The sequence below is a fragment of the Ciconia boyciana genome, chromosome 4 (assembly GCF_034638445.1).
Source record: "Ciconia boyciana chromosome 4, ASM3463844v1, whole genome shotgun sequence".
Taxonomy (NCBI): Eukaryota; Metazoa; Chordata; class Aves; order Ciconiiformes; family Ciconiidae; genus Ciconia; species Ciconia boyciana.
The window spans coordinates 99163631-99190611 of NC_132937.1; the positions used below are offsets into that span (position 1 = coordinate 99163631).

The following is a 26981-nucleotide window of genomic DNA, read 5'->3' on the forward strand; positions in this document are numbered from 1 at the left end:
GTCAATGTAATTTCTATTTGTTTAAATGATTTTGGATTATCCTTTATGTTTTGATCCAAATACAAAGTAATACTGAATGTAACTCTAACTTTTTACTGTACAATTCTCTTTCTTTTCCTGTGTGTTGTCTACATGTGTGCCTAAAAAAACCCAGAATCAGCAACTATAAAAACTAATCAGAAAACAAAGTTACTTCAGAAACAAAGGTTTTTTTGCAAATGGGTAAAACATACTGATGTGTCTTTCTTAATTTATTTTATTCTTTGCAGGTAATTGTTTGTTTTCATCATTTATTCATAAAATTCATCAGTTTTCTGATGTCCTTCGCATAGGTGTGGATTTACTTGCCAAACAGAATTGCCACTCAAAAAACCCTCTTGCCTTCCTTTCTCAGGGTCAGTGTGGAAAATCAAATACTGAAATATGGGTTTACTACTTGTGAAATTATTATTTTGGAAAATGATGATCCTGGAGGAGTGTTCGAATTTTCTCCCTCTTCCAGAGGTCCCTACAGTATCAAGGTAGCTATCAGAGTCATTTCTCCTAATCATTATGGACAACTTAGTTTAAGCAGCGTGCTGGAAAAAGCTGGATTTTCTTTTTTACAGGAAGGGGAGTCTGTCGAACTGCAGATTGTCCGCAGTAGAGGAAGTCTCGTCAGGCAGTTTCTACGCTACACTGTAGAACCAAGAGACAATAATGAGTTTTATGGAAGCACAGGAATTCTGGAATTTAAGCCTGGTGAAAGAGAGATCATAATTACTCTTCTGACAAGGATGGATGGGATTCCAGAGGTAAAAATTAATATTTTTTTCTCTTCAAATTATGCTCACAGACATATTAGTTTGTCACTTATTAAAATATAAGCAAATATATAGGAGCAGAACAAGTGTGTAATGGCTTTTCTCCAGGATGTCTCCCCAGCTTCCAAACCAGGGATGCCTGGATAAATAAAAGATGTCTTTGGGTTTAATAGTCCTCCATGGAGGACTTAAATTGAATTCAATTCAATTTCTGTGAATTGAAACAGTTACACTTTGTATCCATGTAAGTTTTTAGCATCCATGACATTCTGTACTATAGAGTGCCATTATTTAATTGAACTCTGTGTGAAGAACCACTTCCTTTTTGTTTTTTTTCTAGTAATCATCTGCTAGCTTCACTCAGTGCTCCGCAGTCTAGGCTGATAGTGGCCTTATAGATACAGAGATGCAATACTTGTTTTAATGTTCCTTAAAGCATTACCTGCGAGCTTTTTTCAAGAAATAGATGAAGTACAAAGTCCCATTACATTAATAAAGCAGGCTGAGATGTTCATTCTAAATTAGTGTGCTATCAATGGTTTTAAAATCTTTGCTTTCCCTGTTACAAAGCCAGAAATGTTAATAAATCTTACAGAAAAGAAAACTTACCTTTCAGGGAGCATTACAAATATATTTGTACTAGTGAATTGATGTGATTCTAAGTTAAGTACACAAAATAAGTCCTTGCCTATAATAATGCTAGATTTTTTGAGAAAATGGTCCTGTCAGAGATAGAAATTTCTAATTATTTATTTGTTCTGATGGCAATGTACAAACACATTGTGTGTGTAGAAAGTCTGTGTGATTTCTTTTTGTTTAAATTTATATCTCTTTCTGGCTGGCTAGGGACTGTGAATGTTTGCCAGTTTGTTTTGGATGTGAATACTGGATATGTATTTTTCTTCTGGCTGAGTTTCCCTCTTCTAGCTGGATGAGGTATATTCTGTGGTGCTCAGTGGCTACAGTGAAATGCCAGGCAAGTTGGGGAATGCCACAATGGTCAATATAACCATTCTGAAGAATGATGATCCACATGGTGTCATTCAGTTTCTACCTGATGAACTATCAGTAACAATAAAGGAAAGTAAAGGAGAAATCATCTACGCTGGTAATTCTTTTTTATTATAGTTACTGTTTTATCTGCTGTCTGCCCCTGCAAGGCTTCTTTTCCCCATTTCACCTTTCTAGGACAATGTCCGACTCAAGTCTCCACTCAGGAGTTTCCAGAGTGGTACGGTGCCAGCAAGATGAGCAGTGGAGACTGAAGTGGAGAATGATGGGCCTGGAAAGCCAGAGGGATCAATCCAGTAAAAAAATGGCTAGAGAATATGCCAGACAGGAGGGACGGAGTATTGATGTATGTGCAGAGTGCAGCCTGGAGGTAGTAGCTCTGTTTGTGGAGCACGAAGAATAGGGTGCTATGTGAGAGAAGAATAGAGTTAAATCTTCATATAGGTGACTTCAATTTATCCGTCTCTATTCGATTATCAAGTACATTTACAGGCAAAAAATAACAAATTTGAGTAAGTTTGAATGGCTTTAATGGTCTATCTTTGCATGTCCTTTCATGTAGTGTGCTCACATATTATTAGTTTTGCAAGAAGTGAATTTGCTTATTATTTCCTTTCCCTTTTCTTTGTTTCAGCTTTGCTGACCTTTTTCTTTTTGATTTGTGTTGTTCTGAAGATGCGCACTGACTGTATATGTTTGCATTTTTTAGCTGCTTACCGAGTTGTAAGAAACCAAGGAAACTATGGCAAAGTTAGTGTGTCTTGGGTTGTTGACCCAGCATGTACCAATGACATCTATCCAGAACAAGAGACTATTTTCTTTGATAATCTGGAGTTTTCAAAAAATATCACCATTTACTCACTGCCAGATGAGGTAAACATTTTTGCAGTGTTTTTGTGTGAGTATATGGGACAAAGAGTAAGTGCTAAAACATTACAATTTAAGGAAAAAGAAGGAATGTCTGTTTTTTAAGAACCTGATAAGTATTTGTAAGAAAAATCAAAATGCTTGGGTAAAACTGAGATTACTTCAGCAAATCATAAAAGAATTTGAGAAGCTGTGCATACCTCTAAACAAAAAAAGTTAGAAGCTGAGAGTAGTTAAACGTGGTTAAATTATAGAAAAGTTCATGTGAATAAACCCCTTATTTTGATAGCAGGAATCCTAATTTTTATTTTTAATGCTGATATATTTGAAGTAATATAAGAAAGAATGAGAATAATAATAAATAAATAAAGCTGTAAAAATAAATTACATGTATCAGAAGCCTGAAACTGCAAGATAACTTTTGAGTCATCTGTACAACAGTAAAGATGAGGGGACTTATTTACAAAGATTTTAGACTCATGATTATTTCTGTGTAACCGTATGAACTGTCATTTGTCATCCCTTTTGACACGCTTAAGGCTCAATAAATAAAAAACAACACTCAGGAATCTCTGGTTTGTTAACCTGCTCAGATGTTCATTGTAATTTCTTAATTGTTTTGTATGCAATAAATTAATCTGTAATGCTTTCTCCTTCAGGTACCTGAAGAGATGGAAGTATTCATCATCAGCTTATTCAATGCTACTGGTGGAGCCAGGCTGGGCAATATAACCAGTGCAGTTTTACAAGTTACAAGGAATGATGATCCCATTTATTTTGCAGGTTAGATATTATTGGTTTTAAGTGTAGAATACATATACTACCCCAAACAGATTTTATTGACAGACCAGATCATTGAGAAATCCTAATCCCAATGGAGCTAGTTTAAAAAGTTCATATTTTTGTTGTGTTGAATTTGTATTTGTTTCGTTCAGAACCTTCCCTTATTTTATTTCATTATCCTCTTTTTTGATGATGGGATTGATTAGATGGCTAAATACAACAATATTCTCTTGTACCCGCCAGTAGTTCCATGCCTTTACCACATACACCTTCTGTTTCACTGAGGAGAAGGATCCTCTTGGGGAGGATTAAGAAAATAGGGCACACGCAAGGAGCTCAGGCTTGAACTCAGGTAGATTTGTTGCTTGTGTGTTTTCAGAACCTCTGACAGTGAGCGTTAAAGAAGGAAGTGTTGCAAACTTTACAGTCCTAAGGAATGGATCAGCTGATGTTGCTGTTGCTGTCCAGTATATTACTGTTAATGGAGATGCAACAGCTGAAGAGGGAGACTTTGTTCCCAGTGGAAAGAGCAGTGTCATTTTGTTTGACGTTGGAGAAAGAGAGCAGAACTTGTCTGTGTATATTAATGATGATGATACCCCTGAAACTGATGAAACATTTTATATCTTCCTTTTGAATTCTACAGGTAAAAGTAATGATTTGATGTATGTTTAGTAACTCTTCTTTTGCTGCGATTTTTTACCGGCTTGGTCTTATCATAAAGCAATATATAAATGCCATTTATTATATGAATAAGGTTTGCTTCAACATTTCTATACAATTACTGTACACACTGTGTTTGGATTTTCATCTTGAATTGTTTAATTGGAAACAAAAATCAAACGATACAGCTGAAACCTTTCCTGCAAAAACAACTGGAGTGAAAGTCTCTTTTCAAATGTAAATGCTCCAAATTAGATGGGGTTTTGACTTGACGACAGAAACACAAGGCTAAAGAATGTTAGTACTGCAACAGTCTTAGGGAAAGAGGGATTCTTTTAGATTTTTTGTCATGCTTCAGTGTATACTACACAACTGCCTGATTTTTGTAAAAACAAACAGAACTGCCTTATTTTAGAGGAAAACCATGTAAATTGGTCTCTATTTTATTTTTGTAGTAGTGCAATGTACGCATACATTTTTTTTCAGTCTGACATTATAGTTTTACAAGGCTTAATCTCCAGAAAAATGTGTGTTAGAAATTACCCAATGTACCACCAGTAAAGAATGGGTTTATTATCTTAGAAATAACATTGTATTTTTTTTTTTTAAGTTATAATTTAGCAGGAAATGATACAGAATTATTCAGCACATTCCTATTTTTGAAACAGACGTCTTCTGGAATAAACCATCACTGCTGTGTAATTTTGATAAGAAAATATAAGTTAAATGTAAGAAATAGGTAAATTTTCCTGGGCTCTACCTGCTTAATAAAGACCCTCCCCACCCCTAGCCCTGCCAAAACTCAAGGTGTAGCGGGAGAGTCATCGACAATTGTGTTAGCAACTTCTAATGATTTACTGTCCTCCAGTTGTTATTATTCTGTAGCTGAGAGGTGATAACAGGCTGTGAATGCACTGCATATCTTTGCAATGACAACCAAAAACTGAATTGAATAAGCCATCAAAACAATGACTGAGACTTCAGGGGCTGTAATTTAATATAGCAAAGGAACACTATCACAATTAACCATCAGACTATACCTTCACATTAGATTGTGTGGTAGGTTCACAAAGTAAAAAACCTACCAAGGATTCAATTCAAGATGAGGAAGTATGAAATTAGATTTCTTCGTTTAGACATGCATACTAAGTGTCTTAGCCCTCATTGCAGTCTATAATGATCTGATTCAGTCAGTGGCAATAAGTGCTTCAGGTCACACCAACGTGGACACCCTGTGGCTGGTCTATGCATTGCCCACAAGGCTTCACTGACCTCGAACTGAATCCTGCCCTAGACATTGCTACCAGGCAGACAGAGAATTATGGGGGAATTTTTAGCAATTATTTGACTATGAGGTAGCTTATGTGTTTCCTGAGGTCAGCTAGCATTCAGTCTGGTACCCAGGTCTCTTAGAGAACATCAACCTTACAGAAGTGATTGGACAAAGCCGTTCTTTTCCTTTCTTAAATTTTCTCTTCAGTGATCTTTATCTACTTCACTAACTTTCTTCAGGACCTACTGATATTTTCTCTTACCACTCTAGTGGGAACATATGATGGTTTCCTCCTGGCACGCTGGTCCTACAAGAATGGGTAGCTGCGGGCTTCCTTTGCCTCTAAAAGGAGGGTCATATCATTGTGCAGCCTCTCTAGAATCACAAAGAATACAGAATATTTCTATACGCATTCCTGAAAGCAAAAAAAGTTATTTTCTTTCTATGATCTATTGCACATATTAGCCGTGATTGTTACATCCCTTTTGAAAATCATGTCGGACTGTTGTACCTCAGAGAAAATACAGATAGAGGTATATGAAGTTAAAGCAGTAAACACAATGTTTACTTTGGAACAAAGGCTAGTCTAACCCTCTTAAATAGGGTGAAAAATCGGATGGGGGTGGAAGCATACTGTACATCTGTGGACATAGGAAGGGTGTTAGACTGTCCCTACAGTGCTAATATACACACAGGAATCCTGCTAGCTTCCACTCTACTTCACAGGTGTCTTATATTTTTTCCTTTAAGATAGGCTGTGATATGGGTATGAATAAACTCTTAGACATTGTTCTTAGCTTGTATTTAGTTTAAGTGCAATATTTCTATTCTAGGTCTAAATGAGAGCTGGGATCTCTGAATACATATCTTTGTCTTTTGACTTGACCAATTGATCAAATGTGAAATACTACCTCTCATACAATCCTTTCTGCTCACAATCACATCTTCTCTGGTCATGTCACATATATTTTTTCCTGCAAATCTTATGTCTTGCTCTCTGAATGAGATGCTACTTAAGTATTTTTACTCTGATTTGCCCATTACTGAATATCTTGAATATTGGTTTTCACTGATTGTTTTATCATTGTTCATTTCTTAGTTTGCATAAAAGCAGTTTGTGTGAGAAGGAAACACCTTCAGTTTTAGAGTTACTTCCATTTCTGATTCCAGTTTTGGTAAAATTAATCACCTCGGTTTTAGGTGATACTGTTATCTTTAAGGCTGGAGTGGCTACAGTTATTATTGAAGCAAGTGATGATCCTAATGGAATTTTCTCCTTGGAACCTGTAGAGAAGCCAGTGGAAGAAGGCAAAAGTAACAATTTTTTGTAAGTAACTTTTAAATAATACTTTTTCACTTTTTTGGAATGATGTATGTGAAACTTTATGGATAGTACTTTGATCTAATCCCATCCAAGTTTGCTTTGGTAAAAATGTATTAAAGGAAAATAGCTTTACTAAATTTTGCATTAAATGATTTGTAAACACATTGAAGACATCAGCTGTTATATTATCAAGTAGACTGTGCATATTAAAATATATACAGAAATTAATGTTAAAATGTAAATAAATAAAACTACAGCATTGTTGTTTTCTTATATTCTCAGTAGACTTTAGATACAGAAGAACTGTGATGATTGAGCAGAATATAACCTGGACTAATGGAGAAGGAAAAAATCTTCTCAAAATACAGCTAAACACGACTATGTGGTTGTTTGTTTCTTTTTGCACCCTACTTTGAAGCCTTCCCCTATAAGCAACCTATATTACTGTATTCTTTCTGATAGTTTGTTTTTCTTCTATCTGTTAATTACAGATGGAAGTCTGTACTCAAAGTCCAGATGTGACTGTCTTCTAGACTGAAAATACTGTTCCCTAGTCTGACCTCTGAAAGTATCTTCCTTTCAGCCACTGGGATGTATTCAAGAATGGGAAGGGTTAAGAAATTGCTTGGCATCTTACCTTCTTATTGTCCATAAAGTCAGGATGGGATTATAATTTCACAAAAATACTGATTTTTCATTAAGAAACCTCCAGACAAAGAGAAGTTAGGTCACAAAAATTGTGATAGTGTGAACAGTTAGGGAAGAGGCTCTTTTCACATTTGTTTGGTTATCTTTTATATCTTTCTTTGTTTGTTTGTTTTAAGGCCTTGAAGCAGATGCCTATGACTGTGAATGAGATCTTTATGCTTGTGTTACACATCTAAAGAATGAAAATCCTTGAGAAAAGAGGATATTAAATGTATTGTGTGTTTGATTTTGTTATGCTGCTCTTTGGGGGGGGTTATTTGTCCTTTATAATCTTATTTGCAGGATAAATTTTTTTCATGTGATGGTGTGAAGAATGATGATTTGAACTAACCATGTTTATATACAGGTGCTTTATGGAAGCACGTGATACCAAGATCACCAACATTTGAGGACCTTGCTCAGTCCTCATTGATGAAATATATTTACTAGGGAGCTGCCTCTTCCATACCCTCACTGCTTTGCCTATTGTGTGGTACACAACAAAAGGGTCAGAGTAGCATATAACCTAACCACTGAGAACAGCTATGGCAGCACTGAGCTTTAAAGGGAGTAATTGGAGTTACTGCAACAGTGCTTCACAGCTGGGATAGAGTGCCCTGGTTAATGGCAAAAAAAGAAAAACCTTTGGAAGCGTAAACAACACAATTGTGTTTCTGTGCCTAGACTAGTTTTGCTGAACTAATTTTTCAGCCTGATATAATCTCTTTGTACGGCATTTTATTTTACCGTGCAAACAGAAGCACACTTTTTGTGTGTAAAGCACACTTTGTTAGTAAGGGTACTATATGATTCATTTTTATTTATAATGCCTTTTGGAAATTGGTGAAATTATGTTACCAGATAGCTACACAAAAAATAAAATCTTGGTTTTATTTACTACATTCTTAATCCGGAATAACCACAGATTTCTGAAGGACATAGAACATAACCCAAATTTAATAGCAATGTAAGAAAGAGTTTAAGGAGGCTTGATGGTTAAAGGGAGAAATGTTTGTGGTTAAGTGTAGATGATTCTCTTTCTTGTCTGAGGGTGGCCAGGTATATAAATTTTTAATGTCAACTTGCTGAACTATTATACATTTGTATTTATTATTTACATAATGGAAGTGCAAGACAAACTGATGTTTAGCTTAACAGTACTACTTTGCATGGACCTGCATTGGTTACTTTTTTTCTCAGGTGCCTGTGGTATACCTGGGAGTAGAATTATACTGTGAAATTGTGGGCCTTCAAAGAGGATTGTATTATTGTTCATGGTTATTTGGGAAGTTGTATATTATCTTTCACAGTAAGGAAGATTAGTGTAATCATGTTTGCCCTTGCTAATGAATGCTGATGCATACCTGCCAGGACGTTTACTCTTTCTCTATCACTGAACAGGGTTTTGAGACATAGAGGACACTTTGGCAATGTCTCATTGACCTGGCAGCTGTTTGATGATGACTCTGCACTGGGGCCAGGAGAAGAGTTCTACGAAACTTATGGGACTGTGTGCTTCGTGGATGGTGAAGGATCAAAGCCAATAACACTCCGTGCTATTTCGGATAGAATTCCTGAATTCAATGAATTTTACATTCTAAAGTTGGTGAATGCTTCAGGTATTGTCTTCCATATCACCATTCCCTTCATTTCTGGTAGGAAAGAATTATGTTTAATCGATCAAAAAGAAACCAACACTGGAAAGAGCTTTGCCTTGAATCATGTCTTGATGTCTTATACTTTTCTGGTAAGGTTTTAGGTTTTATTTTTCATTTAATCTTAATTTAGGTATATGAATGCAGTTATTCCATTCCTGAATTAGTTATACACATTTTCGTGATCTGACCTTTAAAAAGGATGCCTCTTGGTGATTTCGGAGATACAGATCTTCATGTAGTTGAAGACAAAGTAAAGATATTAAAGGATATGCATGTCTACCATAATGGAGGTTGGCTGGTTTGTTTGCTTTTTTCTAGAGAAGGTGAAATACTTGTAGTATTGTCACTTCATGTGACAATAAGTATAGTATAAGTCACTTCATGACTTAAATTACAACTGGTGCAGGTCTGCTACTGAGCAGGGTTCCAAATCTCCTGGACTCATTCCACCTCAGTACTATTTATGGTCTTCTGTGCCCAGATACAACTGAAAATATGTGTTGACCTTTCCTGTAAGTGAAATCCATATGCATGTACAGAAAATTTTCTACTTATAATAGGTGGATCACTGCACACTTTGAACATGGAGGCTCTACATTCACATCATGATCTTCGTATCATGAATTCTTACTGTGCAGAAATAGATGACTAATGGCAAGGACTTGGCAGCAGTTTTAATACATAACTGGTTACTGATTTTGCAAGGTATCTCTGCTTCTGTTTCAGAGGCAATGGGCCAAATTTTGCCATTCCATATTCGTGTAAATCTTGGAGTAATCTTGAGAACTGAATTTGGCCCCATGTTTATCAAATGAATCAAAGGTAACCTATCTCATTGACTAATTCAGAAAAATTGGAGCTAATCTTGTTTTAGCTGAAAGACAACTGTATGTTTTGCAGTTGAAAAATAACATACTGCTTTGTTTTCTATGAAAATTGTGTCACTATAGTGTTTTAAAAACAACACAGTAAAATTATGTTATTTTTAAATTTTCTAAGCATTCAGAAGCTCTTTAAAGATTTAACCCTTTTTAGAAACGTATTTTATTAGAAAAACTTTAAATACTTAGTAACTTTTTTTGGACTGTGTTGTTTGAAACCGACCATTAACTTTTGCTCTAACTTCCATTACATAGGTGGGTCTCCTGGTCCTGGTGGTCAGTTATCTGAAACGAGTCTTGCTGTAACCGTGATGATCCCATTCAATGATGACCCTTTTGGAGTCTTTGTTATAGATGCAGAGAGCCAGGACAGAGAGATAGTGGAAGATGTTCCTTCTGAAGATGATCTTTCCTATATTACAGACTTCACCGTCTGGCGACAACAAGGCACTTTTGGTGTTGTCCGGTTAGGTTGGGAAATACTGTCTAGTACGTTTCAAGCTGGACTACCATCAATGGTAGACTTCTTGTTGCTGGGATCATTTCCAAGTTCAGTACAATCCCAGCCTCACATGAGGCGCCATCACAGTGGAACAGATGCTTTGTATTTCAGTGGAAAAGAGGACGCATTTGGGATTATTGGTCCGGAATACCCATACAATGGAAATACTGCAGTAACCAATTTTACGTTTTCAGCATGGTTAATTCCTAATGTCAGTACTGATGGTTATATAGTTGAAAAGGATGATGATAATGGGACCTTATATTACGGTGTGAAAATCCAGACAAATGATTCTCATGTTTCTGTAGCGCTTCATTATACGGCATTAGGATCCAATATGACATATATGGCTAAAGCAGCAGTCCTGAAATACCTGGTTGAAAATACTTGGCTTCACCTTCTGATTACTCTGGATGAAAGTATAATTGAATTTTACATGGATGGAATTCCAGTTCTGGGAGGAATGAAGAGCCTTAAAGGAGAAGCAATTGCTGATGGTGAGCCAGTAGCTTACATTATTTTTCTCAATGTGTAAAGTTCTGCAATGTATAGAAGAGTCTAGCTCCTTGACAGATGTATGCAAGATGCTGAAATTATATCTGATTAGTTAATTGTAAAGAATGGATAGAAATTTCTGAGGATTTTCAAAAAGCATATGGAAATTAGAGCTCGGAAAGTTCAAAAAAATTCAGAACTGTAACAGAGCTTGGATTGCAATAATTTGAAAATAAATTAATAATTTATAATTATATTTTTATATGTATGCTTATCATGTATACATACAGTTATATCTATTTGCAATTAATAATTTCCATAAGATTTACAGCACTGTAGCTGAGAAAGGACTTTTTTCCTCTCAGTTTCTGAAACAAAATGCAATAATGATTTTGTTTCTGGTTGTGTATTATATTACAACTAAGCCAATATCTTGTAAGCAATAGAATTCAGGGTGTAGATTTACTTAAGTATGTATTTACATGGTGTATGAAAATTATGCCTATAAGTTTAATAGTGTTCCAAGGAACATTAGCATGTGTACTTCAGTTTACCTAACTGGATAGTCCCAGATGTGGTTTTAGTCATAGGTAACCATTACGGACATTCATTCTGAACTGAACTATACTATACTATACTATACTATACTATACTATACTATACTATACTATACCTATAACACTGCTATGTTATGCTATAACATAGCATTGACAAGAGAAGTATCAGAACGATTCCTTTGTAAGGTCAGATATTATGTGGTCAGAATACATTTATATTTACTCTTTCTTTTGCATTTCCCACTCTTCCACATGCATTTTTTTTTTCTTGGAGATCATCTCCATCCTTTTTCCTTTCTTCCTATCACCTTCAGTTTCACGTGTTTTCTTTGGTAGGGGTAGGCAGTGAATAATTGTCAAATTCTTGAATACAATCTCCTTTTCTGTAATCAAAGAAGGAGAATTAAAAACCATACAGTGATGTTAAATGAATATACATCTACATGCATATATGTACACAAACACAGAGTGAGAATAGAGAGGAAACTTAATTAATTGTATAGTGTAGTATTTTATTTCTGCCTGTAAATTTCCAGTGGTTGAAGTCAGAGAAAGAAATTTTCCCTCTGTAACAAAGTAGTGCCTCTGCAATTAATAATTTCCATCAGACTTGCAGTACTGTAGCTGAGAAAGGATTTTTTTTCCCCTCAGTTTCTAAAACAAAGATGTGTGAAATGCAATAATGCTTTTGTTGCTAGAAGGATATATCTGAGTCGTTGTAAATTTTCTATATTAGCGGAGATGGCATATGCTCTGTCTGGAGATACTACAAGTATAAGGTAAGGATTTCATCTCTCTCCATTTAATGTTGGATACTACACAGTGGTGAGCGCAGCAGCCCAGTTTTTCTCACCATCCTCTGCCTCATGCCCTGGGACCTTATCAGTTACTGTGGTTGCTCGTCTCTAGAACTAACACTCAGTGTCATATGTATGCCAGTACATTCAAGAGCACAGTTTCTTCCAAAACCAGAAAACAGCTGGAAAGAAGAGACACCTATGTGTTTTAGCACAATAAGAATGAGTATGAGCTACCAGTTCAGTCTATTTGTGAAAAAGGCAGCTGTGATGCCATGGTTTACTCAGTAGGATAATTGTTTGGAGACAGAGAAATATTAATGCTGTTGTAAAAAGCATTTGGAATTTGGTGTACATTTCTGAAGTCCATATTCCCAGTGCATTAGGGGAAAAGCATGTCCAGAAAGGCTAATGCGGTGAGATGAGTATCGTCAGAATGGACCCGCTGTCTTAGCAGAGAGAGACAAAATGGGGTCTGTTCAGCAAAACAAAAGCTGAGAGGGGTTGCAGTTGTGCTCTGCAAATCTGTAATGGAAAGAGAGACGTTTCCGAGCCTCATTAAAATAAGGGATGGTGACAATGTGCTAGTAGAACTAGTAGGATGAAAAACCTGAACAGTCTAGGATGGAATTGTTTGACCTGTGAGGATCTACCTGTAACACTGAGATGAGGCTCGAGGAACCTCCTGATTTTGCATTTCAAGACCAATATACTTCCTAATCCAGGGATAATAAACATTTTACCATTGATTTGTAACAATTACAGCTATTCAGCTGCAGATTTATTACTTTGAAGAAATACAATAACATGAGGAAAATTATAATTTCCTTCTCAGGTCCAGGAATAGTGAGAATTGGAGCAGGAATCAATGGCAGCAGTAGGTACACAGGGCTAATGCAGGATGTAAGGCTTTATGAACGTAAATTGACACGAGCAGAGATCTATGAACTCCATGCAACTCCTGCGAAAAGTGATGTCCACCCTATCTCTGGGTATTTGGAGTATCGGCAAGGAGAGACCAATAAATCATTCATTGTGTCTGCAAAGGATGACAAAGAGGAAGAAGGAGAGGAGTTATTCATCCTAAAGCTCATTTCTGTGCGTGGTGGAGCTCGGATTTCACAAGAAAATACCACAGCAAGATTAAGAATACAGAAAAGTGATAATGCTAATGGTTTATTTGGCTTCACTGGAGCGTGTATTCCTGAGGTAAGGTGTTCATAAGGAAAATTATAGGTGAGGTTTTGGACACAGAAGAATTAATGGCAAGACCAATTGACCTGCACAGGGCCTTGATTTCACAGTGTTAGTTTTTGTAGTTAAGCAAAGTTTTTCTAGAATTTGGAAATATGTAAGTTCTGTTAATACAGCCTCGGTCTCACTGGCATTTGCAATATCGTCTTTAAAAATCCCCCAAAATTATTTTTGTTAAGAAAATTGATTTTATTACTTAAATTGAAGACTAAGGCTTAAATTTTTTCTAGAATAATATTTTTTTCCTTTACTTCTGTCACATCTGAGACTGGGTTATCAATTAAAATATAAGATTTAATTTTCTTTTTTGGAGAATGGATTATTGCAAAGATTTTTATTTCATTTTTCTGTGTTACATTATGTGCTTGAAACAATTTTACTACAGGTCATGCAATGACAAGGCGTGATGTATTTTTGCACAATCATTTGCTGTCATAAGTTATAAGGTATAACTTGCATATGTTTGGTGTGAATTCAGTTGATACTGGCTGTGAGTTGCTTTTTTTTAAAACATTAAATTGTTCTTTGGTAGTAGCCACCGTATATGCAATATATAAACTTGCTACTTTTTCGGGGAGGGTTGAAAAAACATAATTCATTTTTACTTCTTTAATCAATTGTGTGGGAGAAAGACGTGATACCTGTTCCTATTGGTATTGAATTATTTTGGAAAACAAATTTCAGAATACTTTCCAGTTTGGGAACTCTCATGACCTTTTAATTACATTCTTTCTAACTGAAGTGCTTATGATGTGTTTGAAAGTAACCACCTTGCCTGAGTGATACTGGTTTTCAATTTGGTTCAGTTTGCTTTCTACGTGCCTACCATATGCTTTGCTAATAGATTCCTTCAGTTTCAAATGCACTGATAATACTGTGATGCCACAGATCATCAACCAACCGTGAAGCAAAATTAAAAATTTATACAGCATGCTAATTGTTTTGCACTTATCTTACGTCCATTTCACCAGGGAATTATTAGAGCTCTCAGTGATGATGCAGATACACAGCATTGTTTTAGCAGTTGTTTAATTGTTTTATGTGCATATCTGTCTACTCAGCAGCTGAAGGCACATGCAGTATCTGCACTCTGTTATACAGCAGCTCTGAAATTTATCTAATGCTTAAGATAGCTTTAACCTTTCTGGCAATTTTCAAACAAAATTATTTTCTATTTTAGTTCTATGATCATAATTTTCTAAAACATATGGTCAGTATCAATACCTACTTTGTTCCAAATACGTTAAATTGTTGCTGCTGAAGTCATGTTCTGTCATGAAGACAGAATTGTAAAGAGGACAGTAGCACAGAAAATTTTTCAAAGTTTTTCCTGAATGATGATAGGATAGTTTAATTTTAATGTATCTATTTAGTTTTCCATAGCGTTTCTATCTGGGGAAAGGGAGAATCCAAATCTTTCTTTAAATTATTGCTAATGAAAATTAAAGTAATTGACAGTAATGTAAAACAGTAGTTTCAGTTGCTTTTGACATGTACATTTCAAACATATTGATTCTGTCTTTGGCATGTAGCTTGGGGGAAGAGATTGTGTCCAAAACAAACAACAGGGTGTGGTTATTGGCTTACCTTTATAGTCCCCAGGGAGACACTAGAACCTGTTGCAAATTCCGCTAAGATTGTTCTGACCACCATCAAGTTCAGTTTCAGCTTCCTACCACTCCAAAAGTGCTGCAAGTAACATGACAGCAATTTTTTACCTGAACATTTGACTAATGTTAGAGAATTCCATGTTTTGCATGTATTGCCTTGATTTACTTTGACAATAACAAACATTTCAATTTCTTGCTTTCTTCCAGACTGCCAGTGAGGGTTCCACTATATCCTGTGTCGTGGAGCGTACAAGGGGAGCCCTAGACTATGTATATATAAATTACATTATCTCGCAGGTTGATTCCACTGGCATTAATTACTCTGTTACCGATTTTTCTAACAGCACTGGCACTATCACATTCCTTCCTTGGCAGCGATCAGAGGTAACCCCTACCTTGCTATTAACTATTCATCCTGTCCTTTGAAAACCTGCTGGAAAATACCTTCTGAGGATGCTTGACTGGTTTTCATACTAGAGAGTGTTTCCTTCACATGGCTTTTGTTATATTTTGCAGAGTTTTTTGCATCCCTGACAACTAGCAAGTGATATGATAGATGCTTATAGATCTGTGTGCATCTCAGTTCAGGGGTCACCATGTGTGCATGTATGTTTGAATGCACATAATATATTAGATATGTTTACATATACGTATATATAGAAAATATTAACTAGATTTATGTATATGTATACTTGAAGTGTAGATAGTCCTGGGCTGAAATAATGGATCCAGATACTTTTGAAATTGGAAAATGATCAGGTTTTGATCTGAGTTTTGCAACTCAGATTTATTTCCACATCCATTAAATAGACAGCAGTAAAGTTCACTGCTGTAATCAAGTGTCTTCCAACCACTCTTGGCCATGTTCTGTCCCTTTTGCTTAATCTGTTTCTATGAATTCAATCCTGACCCACAGCACAGGAATTTCACATTTATTTGAAGAAGAGGTGTGGGACCACAATACTGTAGAAAGTTCATGCGTGTTTTCTATTAGTGTTCGTAAAATAGGAAGGGTGAATTCTTAGTAGAAAATGCCGTCCACGGTTTAACTTTTGTCACTCTGCTGAAGTCAGTATGGACTGACTGAAACTCCCTGATGCCATTTGAAAGGATCCCAGTGGCTCCATTAGAACTGTGGATCTGGTCCGAGATAAACAATGTAAGTGATTAGAGCTTGGCAAAAGCTTGTGATATCTGAAAATAGTTTATTCATGTCACTGTTCATTCAGCTTTAATTCTCCATTGAATCATATTACTGCACTGCCTACAGTCATATAAAGCAAAAATTTCCAAAGCTTTTCTTGTCTGGCAGCATGGATGAGGCCTGCCTTATTCTATCTAGTGGCAGAAAAACCCCTTTTCTTCTATATGTTTGTCAACTGTATCGCAATACATAGAAAGCTGGAGTTGTCTGAGATGAATATGTTAGCCTGTGCAGAGCAGGTTATGTTAATTAATAGTATGATGTGCAATCTCAAGTGTCAGGTGGCATAAAAATCTTGCTTTACTTGCTCTTTAAATTGGATTAATCACTGTATTTTCTATTCAGAAGCACAATTTATTCAAGATTTTGAAATTATCAAATATTTCACTTTCAATATACAGTTTAAACAATGCTTATTTTAAGATATGATAATAAATAATTGCTTGCTTGGTTATGTGTTTATGTAATTTGAAGCACTTAAAAAATATGCCTTCCATTTCTGATAGCTTGGTAACATTATTTTTGGAATACACATTCTAAACATAACATATTATCCTAGAAGTTAGGTTTAATTACGTGGACAGCAAAAATGTTGTCCACATTACTTTCAGAATTACACAGCAGATAAAACTGACTGATTAATTAAAGAGTTTGATGAGTTAGGCAGGGTTGTGAAACTCGTAAGTGATGTATGTTGCATGGTTTGATTTCTCCATGATTTGGTCCTTCTCTAGGTCTTAAATTTGCATGTTATTGATGATGACATTCCGGAGCTAAATGAATATTTCCGTGTGACATTAGTCTCTGCAGTGTCTGGAGACGGAAAACTAGGTTCAACTCCTACCAGTGGAGCAAGTATAGATCCAGAAAAGGAAACTACTGATATCAGCATCAAAGCCAGTGACCACCCATATGGTAACGATGATAGAGATGATACAGACTTGTTTCAGATAATTGTATAGTTCTAGCTCAATAAATAAAAACTTTGCTTAGCCTTGATAGTTGAGGAAGCAATGCCAAGTGTTCCACTTTATCTAACTTGAGATTTATTAATAATTTGTATACAAGAGTGAAAGCTGAGTTACTTATTCTTGAGAATTTTACAAAAAGTCATTGAAGCTTCCCTGACCAAACAGGCGATGATTCCCTTCTGAGAGCAAATAAAGGCTGCATGTAGTTGATCCTGTGCCAGTTTTTCTCAGATGAGAATTCCTGATGAAGACAGACATTTCTACCTGCTTATTATCCCAATAAGTACCCAATACTATGATATATTGAGGCTCTTTTGGGAAGAGCTGAATTAATAATTGTGCTGTGGCTTTATCAAGACTGATATAGATATCAGTGAGAGAAGGGAAGGTATGCAGCACGTCCCTGGAAATAGTGGAATTGAGGCCTAAGGGCATATCAGTAATTGATTTTTAATTTCAGAAACATCACAAAGTATAAATATTATAAATAATTTGGTTTCAATTGATTCTCATAATTTAAATTTGGTGAGAGAAGCCATGTAAGTAGTACTTCTTGTCTGCCAGGTCTACTACAGTTCTCTGTGGAGCCACCTCCTCAGCCAGGTGATGAAATGATTCTGCCAGCCTTTGCTGTGCCCCATATTACAATTAAAGAAGAAGTTGGACACATCAGATTACTGGTAGTTCGTGCACAAGGCCTTCTTGGAACAGTTCTGGTGGAATACAGAACAGTGCCACTTACAGCTTTCAGTCCTAAAGATTATCAGGTATGGCCATTGCCAAGGTGTGTAATTATTCTGGAATTTAATTTGAGTTACTTGTCTTGGAGATAGCCTTCAGTTTGAGTATTTTAGCCCAGCTATGATTCTTTTCACAGACACACTTTGTTTTATATGGTGATGTGATAAATGAATGTGTAATATTAACTTTAAAATATATATCATTAAATTACTTTTACCTCCTGTGTGTGCAGGGTATTTTATTTCCTAGGAATAGCCTAGGAAAAGTTTTGATTTTTTTTTTTCTTAAGAGAATTGTAACATAGCAGGAAGGGATATTTACTATTGTTGCTGAATATATCGAACTTTATATGAGCATTCAGGTGCAAGTACAGGTTAAGATTATGTTTGTATGTGCTGGGATTTGTACACGTTCAACAAAATAACCTGCACTATCTGTGTTTGCTTGTCTAACTGCTATTTGTGCAGAAAAATGTAGATGAATGCAGATGCTCCTAATTCTATGAATTTAGATGTCTTTTTCTCATAACAAGGATTCAGCAGATTTTTTAAAAGCTTAAATGAAGAGAAGTAAATGTTTTGATGAAGACAAGCAAAATCAAGGTTCTATTTCTTTTTTCATATGGATGAAAACATTAGACTTGAACAAAAATGTGAAGAGCTTTCATATTGCAGGCTGTTGTGGGCACACTGGAGTTTCAGCCAGGAGAAAGATACAAGTACATTACTGTTAACATCACTGATAATTCTATTCCTGAATTAGAAAAAACTTTTAAAGTGGAGCTGTTGAACCGAGAGGGAGGAGGTAAGGCACATACATCAATCCATTGGTTGTATTTTCATTATCTCTACTCATCCATTAAAATCTTACCTTTCTTAGGTGTACTATTTCCATGTTATTTCTAAAGACAAACACCCCCACATCCCCCAGAGAGCTGTGATTTTTCTTACCTGTTCTTCAGATATTTTGTTAATCATTGCTAGAAACCACCAAATCCCAAAGAAAGTGTGTTATTACCATGTATTAGGTCATTTAAAGGCAATTGCTGCTTTTCACATTATATAATTTCATTGTTGGTAATGAGAATTAAAATAATGTAAAAATATATAAATTCCTTTTTTTTTTAATTTGTCAATATTTATAAAATATTTAGGGCTAAACAGCCAAAGTGGGTTTTTTATCTGCCACTTGTGTGAAATCAGAGGAATTGCGATACACTGGCTGATAATGTGTTCAACTGGATTATAGCAGTAGGAGACTGCGGGTGTTGAGAGGCCTAGGGAGTTTAGCTGAGCTGGAGAGGTAGCTGGTAGCTCTGTGGAAGAACAAGAAAAACACTCAAAGGCAATCTTGCTGTGAGATGCTAGTCTAACAAGGGATGGCAAGCATCAATGCCCCTGCCACATAAAACCACTCATCCCTTACAGAATTTTTTTCCATTGGAGAATATTTTAAGGGAGATTGTAAAGCTGGTTGGAGGGAAAAAAGTAATTAGAAACTTTGGCAGCCATAAATTGACTTTTTTAAGTAATCCAGAAATGCAAGTGTGGTACCTTCTGGGAAGTTATATCATACTACCTTGAATGAATCCAGCTCTGTACTGTAATTATATCTGCCTATATGGTGCAGTGTGGCCTTAGTGGTGCTTTTGATAAAAACTTCAGACCTTTCATACATGTGGACTTTTTGGTTGAATAGTTGTTTTGTTAAAAAGAACCAGACTTTTCTCTTTAATTTTTTTTGTCCAAAAACTTACAGCTAACTTTAGTAATTCACTAGGCAGATACCCTCTTAACACAAACCCTCTTTTTGGCCTTTCCAACACCACTGCAAGCACAAAACCTAGGGTAAAGTCTCCATCAGTTAAACTTTCTGCAGGTTTTTCCAACTTTCTGACACATGGTTTTGCTTTGTGAGAAAACATTAGAATAAGAGAGTTTGGGGGGTTTTAGCCCCTGTTTTTTTTTTTTTAATTCACATTTCCAATTTCTCCCTGACAGACCTCATTTAGGAGTGAGAAAGGGGAAATACAAAGAGGGGAAACAAAGAGGGAAAGAAAGAAGAGAGAAAACACAGGCGTATGTGTTTTCTTTCCTTCTGACCTCCCATTGCTATTTCCAGTGTCATAAATTTAATAAGAGGTGGCATATACAAGACTTTTTCTGGCGTTTATCAGAAATCCTGTATACTTTCATATCCCAAACTGATGCCTTTCTAGAATGCTTCCCTCTCTTTTTGTGTTGTCCAGAAATGTTTAAATTACTTTCTGCTTTCTCTATATTTATAAATGTATATATGTGTATATATCTGTATGTCTGTCATCTTAAAGTTGCTGAGCTCTTTAGAAATGATGGCAGTGGTAGTGGTGATGGGAACATGGATTTCTTCCTTCCAACTGTCCATCAACATGGTAAGCATTTTGGATTAACCTTAGTTTTTATTGCTAACTGTAATATCCCTCATAAATTACTGTACTGACACAGCTTGGCATAGTGTCACTTGTAGTTACAGGTGATTCATTTAGCTTTATCATAAAGTTCTGTCAAAACATTCTTTTCCATTTTAATTTAGGCATAATTTGACTAGCAGTCAGTGTTTAGTGTAGCACAAAAAATAACAACTTCTATACCATCAAAACTATATGGTTGTAAAACATAATGTAGTCATTCCAGAAGTACAGTTTGCAAAATCAATTTTGTTTGAAAATTGTCAAATTTTCTGGAGAGCAAAAACCAAAGACACTTTTTAAATTGAAGGTAATTTAGAAATTACCTGACTGTATGCTTTTATACATGCGTTATGTTACTTTGATTCCCTGCATGTCAAAAATACTTTTAAAGAAAAGTAAGTTGTGTTAGATTTGTTAAAGGAATGTTTTGATTTTTTTTCATTTCTTCTCTTTAAGTTTGTGTTTATGTCATGACTTTGAGAAAACAAAGATGATTTAATACTGAGAAAATTTAAAAAATACTAGATGCAGAAATAACAAAATCTGAGGGAACACCCTAATCATATAGGACTTCATATTAAAGCCTACAGACCTGAAAATGTTCTTTGAGCACCCATTATCCAAATTGAACAATTTATTCCTCTGTGACAGCCTGATTTTCAATTTTATTTGTAAATGCAAAGGATTTCCATTTGAATCTGAGAGTAAGTCTGTGATTTAGCCACTTTTTGGATCTTCCTGGATTTTTTTAAAGTGCTATTTCCTTTTTCCTTGTTTACAGAAATGGTTTTCTTACGTGCCAGGCTCTTTCTGTCTCTGAGCAGCAGGCTGTCTCACCAATGACAATCTTTTTAGTAGTAGGATTTACCAGACTTGGTTTTTTCTTTGTTTTTTTATTCCAGCTTATGTTAGGATGAGACCTGCATTCATCTGGTCTATCTGCTTACATTGTGGTTTACCATATAACTCCCTACCATCCTAAATTCTGCTCCATTTTCATTCATTAAACCTGTAATTTTATTTCTGTTCCTCCCTTAAATTAGTCATATTTATTATAACCTGTAATTTTATTTCTGTTCCTCCCTTAAATTAGTAATATTTATTATATTTTTTTGTTGCATAGTTCCATAGAAGGGCTGCCAGGATTGCATTATTGAAAGTCAGTTCCTTATCCATGTGGATAGTTATCATGCATTTCAAAAAAGGACATCAAGTGACAAAACAGCACGGCTACTCCAGTCATGCTTTCCTGTATTCTCTTTGTAACATATTTCTTTAGGTGTTTTCTTTCATGTAAGAAAAGATGCTAGAAAAAATAACCCTTTTTGGAACTTGCACTTAACAGCTAGCTTGGGAATTGCATCCCACATCCTTGTGACTATTGAGGCTTCTGATGATGCTCATGGTGTGTTTGAGTTCAGTACTGAGTCACTCTCGGTAAATGGAACTGAGCCTGAAGATGGAGATAGCAATATTGTGCTGCAGGTTAGAAAGCTTTGAGTCTCATATTGCTGTGCAGTCCTCTTCTGTTTCTGTTCTTACTGGGCATTCTGCGATGTTTTTGCCATAAGTCTACAGGGCTTGTAACAACTTTATCATGCACATCTGTTTTGCCATTTCATACTGAGTTTTCTAATGTGTATCATTCAGCTTGAAGCTAAAATGATGTAATAATAATATCCACAGGTTTAAAATTACTTCTACTTGTTTATATTTGAGGTACTTCTATCTTAAAATAACAGTGTTGAAGATACAGCAAATAAAGCAAAACTGAGATAATAAAGATTACACTGTTGTTTTAAAACATGAATTTATTTTTAACCCATCATGTCAATGTCTTTGCTTACTTCCATCTCATACTTTTATGTTTTTCTTTCTCATAGAACAAAAATGTGCAGATCTTTATATTTTTCACTTAGGTTGTGAGAACGCATGGGGCCTTGTCTCAGGTGATGCTGCATTGGATCATAGTCTGTGATCTTACCAAAGACCTGATCTCTACAGATGGGAATGTGACATTTGATGTTGGCCAAGCGAGAGCAAATATTACAGTACAGGTTTCTCCTGATGAAGTTCCTGAATTGGATAAGGTGTTTTCAGTTTTGATCATCAATGTCTCCAGTGGTCGTCTTGGAAATCATACTAATGCAACATTAACTATTTTAGCTAATGATGATCCATATGGAGTCTTCATCTTTTCTAAGCAAAACAGACCAATAAAAGTTGAGGAAGAAACAAAAAATATCTCCCTGACAATAATAAGGCATGGTGGTCTCCTCGGTACAGTAATGGTAACATACAGAACTATTGGTGATGATGAAAAGTCACCCTTTCTTCCACCTGATGTTGTTAGAGCAATAGAGGGAAAAGATTATATACCCATTACAGGTTACACGACCTTCACAGCCAATGAAAGTGAGGCCACAATATCTTTGCCTGTTTTGGATGATGATGATCCTGAGAGGTCAGAATCTGTTTTTGTGGAGCTAAGCAGTATTACTTTGATTGAGAAAGTACAGGATCGGCCAAGTAAGTATCTTATATACGTAAAACCTACAATTTAAATATGAAGGCTAGTATTTATACTTAATAGGATGAAATGCAACAAGTTAAATGATAAACTTTTTACCTCTGCCAAACTCTGTATAGTTAAGAAATCTCTGAGTTACCTGCCTTGTGTGTTGTTGGCGTATATTTCCTTTAGAGCAGTATTTTGTCAGGGATGGATGAGCACTTCTTTATCCCTTTTGCATCACCTTATCCAAGGTCTTTCAGGCCAAATGTGTTACAGTATTGGTTTTGTGCACTAATACCTGTTCATCTAGTTTTGTTTCTGTAAAGTTCAGTATTAAGCAATAACTAAGCTAGTGAAAGCCAAAAAAGTCTTTTAAAAATAAAGTGGTGTAGAATTACAGCCATGTGTTGCTTTTTTAGTGTAGAGAATGTTTGCTTCATCCCTCATTCAGATAAATTCAGGTCATTACTTGTGCTTCAAAGCTTCTTGGCATGTCTAATTTCTGCCCCCCCCCGACTCTCCTGATTAATCTTGACGTTAAGGGAAACTTCATATATAATTCTGCTGAGAGGTTGAAATCTTACTATATTTCATCATAGCAAGTGTAAAAATGAAATTCTTCTGAACGGTATTGATCTTACTACTGGCCTTATGGACAAATAAATAAATAAACAAATTATTTCACAGTACCTCACCTCTTCAAAACAGTTATGGCTTGTATGCTCCACAGCAGGGTAGAATAATAAGTTATTAAAAATCAGAATTTTCCTGCCATAATATAATTGAAACAGCAAAAGTATGTTGATGCAGTTTGTAGTTATACTTTGTCCAATTCTAAAAAAGATAATTTTGTTGAAAGCTAGTGGCGACTAACCACTAAGCTCACATGTCTGTCTATGAACTCTATAGCCATAGATAGCAAGCATCTCAGGCACCCCCTCACTAAGTTTTCTTTACGTTTCAGTTGTAAATTCTCCTCGTCTTGGATTAGTGGGTGAGACAATAGCTCATGTAATTATCAATGCCAATGATGATGCTTTTGGAACACTTCAGCTTTCAGCTTCAAATGTGCGAGTTGCTGAAAATTATATTGGACCAATCATTAACGTGACCAGAACTGGGGGAATATTTGCAGATGTTTCTGTGAAATTTAAAGCTATGCCAATAACTGCAACAGCTGGTAAGAAATCAGAATAGCAGAAGTATGCAGTCTATGTTAAAGTGAAAGAGCATACTGTATGCTTTGAGCAGTCAAAGCAAACAAGTGTGTATTGAATGCACTGTTGTATAACAAGCGAAAAAAAAAGTAGTGAGACATTTACTGACTCTGCTTGGCAAATAGGTATCCAAGCCCTGTGGGAGAGGTCATGCATCAGCTTTTAGAAAGCTCTGAGACATCATCACTGAAGAAGCTAGCAAGAGAAATGAGTGAAGGAATTGGGGTGTTTCCCTAGTAGCCCACCACCTCTTCAAAAAAAGAAAATAAATAAAAGTAAAAATTACTATAGTAGTATATGTAACTACTATTTAGTCCTCTGTACATATTTAAACCCATCATGCATCATTTAGGTGAGCTTATTGGAGAGGAAGTGAGAGCTGGGGAATCAGCTGTAAAACAAACAGGCAAAAAACAATCAAAACCCAAGAAGATGAACTTCTTAAAAATTGGAGGTTAAATTCTCCAGTTGGTCCCTGCTATAGAGAAGGTGCATAAAGAAAAGAGCAAACTTATGAAGTGTGCAGGGTCAAAACCACTTAGGCAGTTATAAATCAAACCCACACTATTTCAGTTGTGTCCAAAATTGAATAGGCAGGTGGTACATGCTCTGAGAACTGGTATTTTAGTTTCCTTTTTATGTAACAGACTTTTCTAAATAAGCGTGTAGCTAGGCTGGTGTCAGAGTATGCTTTCAATTAGTTTCTGAAGCAGAGCCATTATCACAGTTGTTCATCTAGTCATTCTTAGAGACAAGTTTGCCTAAAGTGAGGTCCACACAAAAAATGTGCCCTTTACTAAAATCTACTTTGACAAAGGTGCTTCTGTTCACTTTTATCTCTTGGAAAGCCAGAGAGCAATTAGAAATCAAAGACAGAAACATCTTGGTAGTGTGACCTTGTCAATGAAAGGCAATAATGGACCTCTTGGTCTAACAGTGCAAACTCTGTTTTGGCCAAGCCAAGTTTTATTTTAATCCATCCAAATATCTAACAGGCAATGGGAAATAAAAAAAGGCTGTGTTTTCTGGTTCTGAAGATAAAGAAAAAACCCCATAAAACCAGAGGAATGCATGTGTAAGCCAAAGGAGAAGATAAGTGTTACTGATGATGTTCAATATGCTGAACCATAATGCATTAATATTCTGTGGTTTAAATTAGTTTTTTTTTTCATCTACAAATCTAGGTGAGGACTACAGTGTAGCCTCATCAGATGTTGTCTTATTAGAAGGAGAAACAAGTAAAGCTGTGCCAATTTATATAATTAATGATATCAATCCTGAAGTTGAGGAGTCATTTTATGTTCAGCTGCTGAATCAAACGACAGGAGGAGCCTTGCTTGGATCTTTGACTAGAGCAATCATAACTATTGAGGCTTCTGATGACCCGTTTGGATCCTTTGGTAAATGAGTCTTGTTTGCATGTTTTTTCTCTTCTGTTAAAGTTTTTACTGCAGATTTGTGGGTGAGCTGTTACTGGGCAACTAAAAATCTTAAAAACTTTCAAAAGACAAAGAGGAAGCCTGGATGAAGGCAGTAAAGGAAAAGATAAACTAAATTAAAACATGTAATTAAGGACTAATGGTTCTTTAATATAACAAAAAAAATATTATTTCATCAGTTGATATAGCAAGATTTTGGAATCTCCCAATAAGGATAAATGGATTTTAGTTTACTTTTTTATTTTTTATCTATTCTAAGTGCTGCATTTCTGCAACAGGTTTACGTGAAAATCTGCATTCTAATATCTGTAGCTTAAATACCTTGATATCTTTGTTTTACTAGATAATCAGCCAAAGCAGATTTAAAAATCTGGGGAAACTGAAAAATATAAAGAGAAATTAAATTACATTCTCTTATTTTCTGTCAAGTGTTTTAGTTTTTCTTCTGCCTGTTATTATCAATAAAATGAATTGTATGTACTTTCCAAGAATAGTTTCATTACACAGGTTTTGAGAAGGGTTTTGGTGATTTCAAAAATTTAATGATATTTTAGAAATCTATCTTGTTTATTTGTTTGTTTGTTTTGGTGTATTTTTTCCTGCCTTTTCCTTTGACTTACCCTTTTCTCCCTTCAGTACCCTCCTTAATTCCTCTTGTTCCATTTTGGCAGTAGAAGGAGGGAAAGAAAGAAAAAATGTCAAAAGTAAATAATTCCAGATGGGTAATTAATTAACTTAATTCTTAAAAACTAAAAGTTTAATACAAGGAAGAATTTTACTTGAAACAATTTTAGATGGAATATGTTGACTTGCTGGATCGATGGGCTGGGGCCAATTGTATGAGGTTCCACAAGGCTCAGTGCCGGGTCCTGCACTTGGGCCACAACACCACCATGAAACACTACTGGCTTGGGGAAGAGTGGCTGGAAAGCTGCCCGGCGGAAAAGGACCTGGGGGTGTTGGTTGACAGCCGGCTGAACATGAGCCAGCAGTGTGCCCAGGTGGCCAAGAAAGCCAATGGCATCCTGGCTTGTATCAGGAATGGTGTGGCCAGCAGGAGTAGGGCAGTGATCATGCCCCTGTACTAGGCACTGGTGAGGCCACACCTCGAATGCTGTGTTCAGTTTTGGGCCCCTCACTCCAAGAGAGACATGGAGGGGCTGGAGCGTGTCCAGAGAAGGGCAACGGAGCTGGGGAAGGGTCTGGAGCACAAGGCTGATGGGGAGCGGCTGAGGGACCTGGGGTTGTTCAGCCTGGAGAAAAGGAGGCTGAGGGGAGAC

The 26981-nt window shown here is 35.9% G+C and overlaps 1 protein-coding gene across 1 annotated transcript in view; it reads left to right on the forward strand.

Moving 5' to 3' along the window:
- ADGRV1 (adhesion G protein-coupled receptor V1) overlaps positions 1 to 26981 on the forward strand; it is a 292589-nt gene that overhangs the window by 38134 nt on the left and 227474 nt on the right. Inside the window, exons 14-32 of the mRNA XM_072860950.1 lie at positions 395 to 521; positions 609 to 794; positions 1731 to 1911; positions 2524 to 2687; positions 3341 to 3464; positions 3844 to 4110; positions 6601 to 6727; positions 8813 to 9030; positions 10206 to 10949; positions 13137 to 13510; positions 15373 to 15549; positions 17104 to 17284; positions 17905 to 18107; positions 18756 to 18885; positions 20411 to 20491; positions 21876 to 22015; positions 22450 to 23059; positions 24010 to 24225; positions 25447 to 25662. Of these exons, the coding sequence (XP_072717051.1) occupies positions 395 to 521; positions 609 to 794; positions 1731 to 1911; positions 2524 to 2687; positions 3341 to 3464; positions 3844 to 4110; positions 6601 to 6727; positions 8813 to 9030; positions 10206 to 10949; positions 13137 to 13510; positions 15373 to 15549; positions 17104 to 17284; positions 17905 to 18107; positions 18756 to 18885; positions 20411 to 20491; positions 21876 to 22015; positions 22450 to 23059; positions 24010 to 24225; positions 25447 to 25662 (4466 nt within the window). The remainder of the gene's footprint in view (positions 1 to 394; positions 522 to 608; positions 795 to 1730; positions 1912 to 2523; positions 2688 to 3340; positions 3465 to 3843; positions 4111 to 6600; positions 6728 to 8812; positions 9031 to 10205; positions 10950 to 13136; positions 13511 to 15372; positions 15550 to 17103; positions 17285 to 17904; positions 18108 to 18755; positions 18886 to 20410; positions 20492 to 21875; positions 22016 to 22449; positions 23060 to 24009; positions 24226 to 25446; positions 25663 to 26981) is intronic.